Consider the following 7,886-nt stretch of genomic DNA (forward strand, 5'->3'; position numbering starts at 1 on the left):
GTGCAAACTAATAGGATCTTAGCCAAGGCCTCCTAAAGACACGGAATCACAATGGGCATAGCTGGTGCCTGAGCTGGTGTTGCTGGAGCGTCTACAGCTGGGATCTGATCCTGAACTAGGGCGACTGGTGGATCTACAGGTGCTGCCCTAGCTGCTGTACGGGCCACACCCCTACCCCTACCACGACCATGACCGCATCCTCAGCCTCTAGTTGCCACAGCTGGTGGTACTGGTGGTCGTGTATCCTGACCGGTAGCGCGTGTCCTCACCATCTGTGAGAGAATAGAATAACAGAAGTTTAGTACTCGGATAAACAAATTCGCATGACAAGAATTTCAAGAATATGAAGTTTTTCCTAAAGGTTCTACAGCCTCTCTCGAGGATAAATACAAACATCTCAATACCGATTCGTGAGACTCTACTAAACCTGCTCATGACTCATGAGACCTATGCAACCTAGGCAATGATACTAACTTGTCACGACCCTAAACCCGGACCTGATCGTGATGGTGCCTCTCGTGAAGACAAGGCCAGCCGACACGTTCCCACTTTATTTTAAGCAACTAAACTAGTAAGTATTTAGTCTTAAACATGATAAAATCCCAAAATAAGAAGTGAACAGTACAATTTGCGAAATTTAAAACCAACACAGCCCAACATCGGGGTGTCACCAATCATGAACATCTATCAATATTCTACAAGTCTAAAGAGTCTACATAGTCTAATAGAGAGCTAAAACATAGAAAATAAGATAAGGGGAGAAGCTCTGGGCTGCAAATGCCGGCATCTACCTAGAGAATCTTTGAATCCGCCTGAGCTGGAAGGATCAACACTCGCTAGCGGGACCTGAAGCACCTGAATCTGCACAGGGGTGCAGACAGTAAAGTGAGTACTCCAACTCAGTGAGTAATAATAATAAATGCAGACTGAGTAATACGAAATCACGTAAAGCACATTACACGCTATAAAAAGCAGTAAAAGCTAGTAAAACAGTGAAAATATGCAAAGTCACTTTAGTTCAGTTTAAGCTTCTTAAAATGCCTTTTTAAACAGTTAAGCAAGTAAAAGACAGGCAACTAGAAAAGGTAAACACATAAAGAACTGCCCTTGGGCACAATACCAACAGAATCAGCCCCTCAAGCAATACATGGAACAATACCAGCCCCTCGGACTCTATCTCATATCACAATGGGTACCCGCATTCACTAGGGGTGTGCAGACTCCTGGAGGGGCCCTTAGAATATCATTTTAAGTGTTAAAGTTGAGTAGACGTGGCTGAGTTATGAAAACAGTAGAATATAGCATGACTGGGTACAAGTATAAAGTCAAAACAGCGAGGAAATATCCGTAAAAATCTCCTAAGGGTTCAAATAGTTGGTATGAGGCCCAAATATGGCATTCAGTCCAAAATATGATGATAGAAAATAGTTTTCAGTCAAATACGCGATAAAATAGTCATTCGGGATGGACTAAGTCACAATCCCCAATAGTGCACGATCCCACGCTCGTCATCTAGCATGTGCGTCACCTCAATATAGCACAACGATGTGCAATCCGGGGTTTCATACCCTCAGAACAACATTTACAATTATTACTCACATCTACCCGGTCCAAATATGTAGCTCGCGATGACTTTGCCCCTCAAATCGGCGTCTAGATGCTCCAAATCTAACCAAAGTCAGAGCAAAACCATCAAAATATGCTAAGGGAACAAAGCCCACTTGAAAGAAATCAAATTACAACACAAATTCCGAAATTGGCAAAACCCGACCCCCGGGCCCATGTCTCAGATTCCGATAAAAATTACATCAATGAACTCCTTATCACATCCCAAGTTCATTTATACCAAAAGCATCACAATCCAACCACAAACGACCTATCAAATCCCAAATTCTAGGTCTCCAATTTCAACCCCTAGTTCGTCAATATCAGGCTTAATTTCCATGATTAATTAGGTAGAATTTATATTAGAATCGAGTATAAAGTCTATAAATCTTACCTCCAAGTGTTTCTCCTTTAATCCCTCTTCAATCCTCTTCAAAAAGCTCAAATATCGCTCAAAAATGGTGGAAGTTAACCCCAAAATCGCGGACAAGATAACTATTTAAACATTCTGCCCAGACCTCAATTCCTTCTTCACGAACGCGGTTAATGCCTCGCGTTCGCGAAGCACAAATTAACTTTTACCAAAAATCCTCTTACGCGAACGCGACCTGACCCTCGCGAATGCGATGGTTCCTCAGCCTAACCCTTCGCGAACGCGCTCCCTCTCTCGCGAATGCGATGAACCAAACACCCTAAAACCCAGCTGGCCACTTCCTCTACGCGAACGCGGAGCCTCCCTCGTGAACGCGATGTATAATCTCCCAGCCCTTCGCGAACGCGGAGCCTTCCTCGCGAACGCGAGGGCCTACTCGCGAACGCAAAGGTCAAATTTCTCTGCAACACTTCAGCAGTTTTCTGCAATTCTCAACAACATGAAATGGTCCAATTGACCACCCGAAACTCATCCGAGGCTCCCGGGACCTCAACTAAACATGCCAACATACCCCGTAACATCATTCAAACTTGTTTCAATCTTTAAAACGCTCAAAACAACATTGAAACTCCAAATTCGAATCGGATTCAAGCCTAAAAATTCCAAAATCTTCTAAATTACGCTTTTGATAAAAAAGTATACCAAACCACGTCCGAATGACCTGAAATTTTTTACACACATACCAAATGACCCAACGGAACTACTGCAACTCTCGAAATTCCATTCCGACCCCTATATCAAAATCTCACCTACCAACCGAAAAACGTCAAAAATCCAATTTTGCCAATTCAAGCCTAAATCTACTCCGGATCTCCAAACACATTCCGATCATGCTCCTAAGTCTCAAATCACCCCTCGAAGCTATGCGAACCATCGGAACTCACATTCGAGCCCTCTAACACATAAGTTAACATCCGGTTGACTTTTCTAACTTAAGCTTCCTCAAAAGAGACTAAGTGTCTCAAACCTTACCAAATCCTTTCTGAACCCGAGCCAACCAACCCGATCGCTCATAGAACCAATAAACAAAGCAGTAAGAAGCAGAAATGGGGGAAATAGAGCGGTAACTCATGAGACGACTGGTCGGGTCGTTACAAATGCAACAACGAAATAACATGGTTTAAAGGTTGAAAAAATAAGAACTAATTTAGTTTGAGATAAGAAATTATTTTTTATTTTGATAAGCAATAACATACAACATATAATATTACATAACTCGAATCTCAATAAATAAAGTCAAAAATAAAAATATTGAATAATAAAGTTTTCTGAGCAACATAGTAAAATATTAAACATATAATGAAATTTCTCATATAGAAAGTTTTTATTAAATAAAAGAATAGAAGAAAAAATATTTTGTTATAAGTTTAAATACAAAATAAAGAATTGTTAAACATTAGATAAAAAATAAATGAGGAAAACTAAAATATCATAGTATAAAAAAAATATACAAAACGAGGGATAGAGAAAATGCTAGGATATTAATTTTAAAAATAAAATAAAGTAATGAAATACAAAATTATTATCGATATATTTAAATATGCGAAAAATTGTTAATAATATAATAAAAGTTTAAAAATTGAAAAATTAGCAGAAAGAATAATATATCGATGATATACAAAATGGAGTAATGGACAAGGATACTAATAGCCTATTTGGCCAAGCTTCTTTTGAGGCAAAAGCACTTTTTTTGGTCAAAAGTGTTTTTTTCTAAAATTAAGGTGTTTGGCCAAGCCTTTGAAAAGAAAAAAAAAGTGCTTTTGAGGAGAAGTTTTGGAGAAACAAAAAAAACAGTTTATCTCCAAAAGCACTTTTCTGAAAAAACACTTTTGAGAAAAATACACTTAGAAGCAGTTTTTTAAGCTTGGCAAATACTAATTGCTGCTCAGAAGTGTTTTTCAAATTAATTAGCCAAACACAAACTACTTCTCACCGAAAGTACTTTTGAGAAAAGCACTTTTAAGAAAAAATACTTCTCAAAATAAGCTGACTTTTTTGCAGCTTGGTCAGACAGGCTATAAGCCATTAATGAAAAATTTATACCAATGCAGTAATACCAAATAGACGAAAATGTAATAAATTAAAATAAGAAACACAAAAGTTAATTAATGACTATATAATTAGTTTTATTTAATTTCATTAGCATTAAGATACAAAATTGAGAATTTTGTTGGAACAATATGATATAATATGCTAAGCAAAGTCAGATCACCGTTGGAATAATTAATATTTTTCTAACGTTATCCGTGCATCGCGCAAGTTCTAATACTAGCTGGATTAAAATATCTATAGATAATTGGTTAGGACAGTAATTTTTGGTTTGTTTGAAGCATATTGAGACATGTGTCATTAAAGAATGTATTAAGTACTATTTTGATTCTCATTTGTCTTAATTAATTAGGATGATTATTACATTACTCCCTCCGGTTCACAATAAGTGTCCAATTTGCTTTTAAAATACTAAATTCTATACAAAAATACATAGTATGACTAGATTACCCCTAATTAAACATTTAATGTGAGGAGTAAGAAAACTTTTTAGGGATATGTACATAGGGATTATTTTGTAAAAACAAATTGAATTCTTTCTTGATTACATAACTTGACACTTATTTTGAATCAAAATAAAAAAACAAATTGGACACTTATTGTGAGGAGTAATTATTATAATGCTTAAAGGTTGGAATACTTTGCCACGGAAGTGAAAATCAGCATCTGATTCAAAGATGAAGTAAAAGTAGATCTCCCATTGCCTTTTGAATTGACAACACAAGTAGAGGATTACTAATCCTTTGAAGCACTTTTGACATTCATAAACTTTAATTTTTAACTAGCTAGCTGCCGAAGTAAATTAATTATATGAAGTATGCATTTATTAATAGAGTAGTACTTCAACTCGTTTGTTTCTATACGAAATGGTTATTTTCGAGAAGTTCTCTTGACTATATTAATAATCTTTAACCATGAAATTCTCTTGATCACTATGTTAATATGTCAACACAAAATTTTATGCGTACGCCACTGCTTTCGGAGTCGAGCATTTTGTGTCCAGAAGTTTATTCATCTGATCTCTATCACTAGCTAGGGCTCACAGCTGGTGCATAGTATATATATAGCTGCTAGTACTAACTTATGGCCACTGAACAAATATGTCACGATCAAATTAAGTTCTATGTAACTCCCAACTGTCCGAGTAAATTCTTACATAATTAAAGTCATGCCCTATATATATTAGCCTCACATAAGTTTGGAGCTATATTTAGTTGGGAAGTTTGTCTTTATACTTCCCCATACTTTAATCTGATCTTGCTCTTATGTATCTCCCACGCCCAACTCCCCATAACCATCCCTCTCTCCACTCTTTCAACCACACGCCATAAATGTTTTAAAATCACAAAATCTTTTGTTTACCTTCTCATTCTTTCTCACTCCTTTTATCTCTTCCGGTTATTCTTTTCTGATGATTATCCCAAATATTTCTCACATTAACAAACAAAAAAAAAACACTAGAAAGGTCTTTAAAGAAACAAGATTGTCCGAAATATTTAATTTGTCACATTCTTGGAATAGTAGTGGGTTAGAAAAGAAATGCACAAACAAAATGTAGGAAGATTATTTCATGTTTTAAAGCTAGGCATTGATGGTCAATACCAGCTAACTCCCAAGAGGATTAATATTGATCTCAAGGGTGATCATGGTTCTGAGTGTAGATGTAATCCAGGTGAGCTTCTGCCATTATCCTTCTCTTAGAGCATTCTTCATCTTCATCTTCACATCCCTCTATCCCCATCAGCTTCTATAAGTGTAACGAACCAAAAAAACAGAGTCAGTTAAAAAAGATTCTGTTCAGAAAATGAACTTGGCCAGAATTAACTGCATTCATGAGGTGAGAATCGTCAAATACTGTATGAGGAGACAACAACAGATCATTCCACAAACGAATGTACTTAGGACATTCTAATTGACGACTGTGCCATCCAGGGAGAGAGGTAGAAGCGCAGATATTGTGTTTAGGAGCATATAAAATATAAAGCCTAGTATTTGTGGTAATGAATTCATTATATTATATATGTACATATATAAAATATAAATCTTAGTAACTGTTCTAAAATTTAAAATCCATAAAATTGAAATTCTAGCGCGACGCAAGCTCAAACCGGACATTCTAATGCCCTCGCACGCTTAGACCAGACATTTGGTGCGGGAACAATGCAACATGGGGTCCAAAACTGAGTAAGGCAAAAAATAGGGATGGATTTAGCTCTAGTGCTATGTTAAAAAAATGAGCCTTTAGCGCAACTAAATCAAAAGGCTAGAAGATTGCTTAAAATCATATAAGGAGAGGCATCTAACAACTCATTTCTTTCAACCGATATAGAACAATTTAACAAACTCTAAAGCTCTTTAACACAAGAAAAGACATAAGCATTCATCTAAAGACAGAGAATTAGGATATTACATTCAGGGAATCGAAGGTTTCCATCTGGTCATCAAGAGAATATGCAAGTTGGGTCACTTTTCCATACTTTACCTCCTCTTTCACTGCAAATTAAATAAATTAATCAAAACTAGCTGCTAAATTTACTCATCAATCAAACTAAGAATACGTTTGTACATACAGCAAAGCATTAATTCAGCTAATTAATACTAATTACCGTCACTGACTGATAAGAAACGGGAAGATGCTGGTGAAAGGGAAACAAGCAGGAGAAGAAATACAACAAAACATATACTTTGCTTCATGACTAGCTACTTCAGTTCTAGCTAGGATTTGTTAATTTCAGTTTCGATAAAGTAAATGAGAAAGATGATTGTGGTGAGAGTTGAGGGAAAAGTGTCTTGTATATATACACACATGCAAAATGAAAAAGGCGCACTATTCAGTGAGTTTCAGGAAAGCCATATAGAATTGCAGTCACAGAATATATACTTCATAATATTGCCCCCACCCACCGTCATCTTGTCCACTTGTATATTGTTTGTGTAAGGCTGTATTGTGGTCCGGGCCCGGGCTTAAATGGGCCAAATGAGTGGAACCGGCCCACTGCGGTCCTAAGCCCACATGGTCCCGGGCTAAATGGGTTGGGCCCGCGGGTCTAAACGGGCTTTTTCGTTTCGGACTATTGTTTTAAATTTTTTTTATCTAAAGCAATTTCTTATAAACTATATATGTGTATACTAATATAAATTGCTTATATATAGATATATATATATATATATATGATATCTGTTTTTCTTCTTCCTACTTTGAGTAGAAGTTTCGGGTAAACCGAACTGGGTACAGAAGTCACTAATTGGGATTTCTCTTTAAACTTATCAATCTTAAGCTGTCTAGAAAGCCTTAGCTCATTACACAATTTCAATCCTTCTTGTGTACAAACTCCTATAAGTTTACCATAGGTATAATTATTATACTGAATCTCACCGTAACTACCCCTTAACACATCCCTTACTCTTTCAGCAAATAAGGAAGGGAGGTCGTCTATAAACTTGGCTTTCCAATGCTCATATTTATTCTCGGGTAGTTCTATAACTCTACTCATAAAAGTATTTTTATACCATCTAAATTCACTAAGAGTCTTACATCTAAGTCCATTAAGTAAAGTTCGGATGGTCTCATGATTTGAGGTAAATCTACCATTGAAATGCTCTAAGATTGTAAGGATAAGGGTATAAACTGCATCTTCTCTACCCTTAACTAGAGCCATACCTATATTATCAACACCTTCGTCGATTGTTGTAGCATTAATAACGAAAGCCTTTTCTTCTACAAATAAATGATTATCCCACCAGCCACGAAGTTGGCCAGTAAATCCTGCAATAATCATTTTGCAAATAGTTTTATCCG

The 7,886-nt window shown here is 36.5% G+C and overlaps 1 protein-coding gene across 2 annotated transcripts; it reads right to left on the reverse strand.

The window, feature by feature from the left end:
- Positions 1–642: 642 nt before the first annotated feature.
- On the reverse strand, positions 643–6,930 carry LOC104245684 (putative phytosulfokines 6). 2 transcript variants are annotated; one of them, XM_070149976.1, is made up of 4 exons: positions 6,694–6,867; positions 6,498–6,580; positions 5,690–5,834; positions 643–861 (listed from the first exon to the last, which is right to left on the reverse strand). In XM_070149976.1, the coding sequence occupies exons 1-3, from the start codon at positions 6,779–6,781 to the stop codon at positions 5,721–5,723; spliced, it is 285 nt and encodes a 94-aa protein (XP_070006077.1). In that variant the 5' UTR covers positions 6,782–6,867; the 3' UTR covers positions 643–861; positions 5,690–5,720. The 2 variants fall into 2 exon arrangements, with proteins under 2 accessions (XP_070006077.1, XP_009799638.1); XM_009801336.2 differs by lacking the exon at positions 643–861 and having other exon boundaries at positions 5,556–5,834; positions 6,694–6,930.
- Positions 6,931–7,886: the final 956 nt, after the last annotated feature.

The sequence above is a fragment of the Nicotiana sylvestris genome, chromosome 6, assembly GCF_000393655.2.
Source record: "Nicotiana sylvestris chromosome 6, ASM39365v2, whole genome shotgun sequence".
Classification (NCBI taxonomy): Eukaryota; Viridiplantae; Streptophyta; class Magnoliopsida; order Solanales; family Solanaceae; genus Nicotiana; species Nicotiana sylvestris.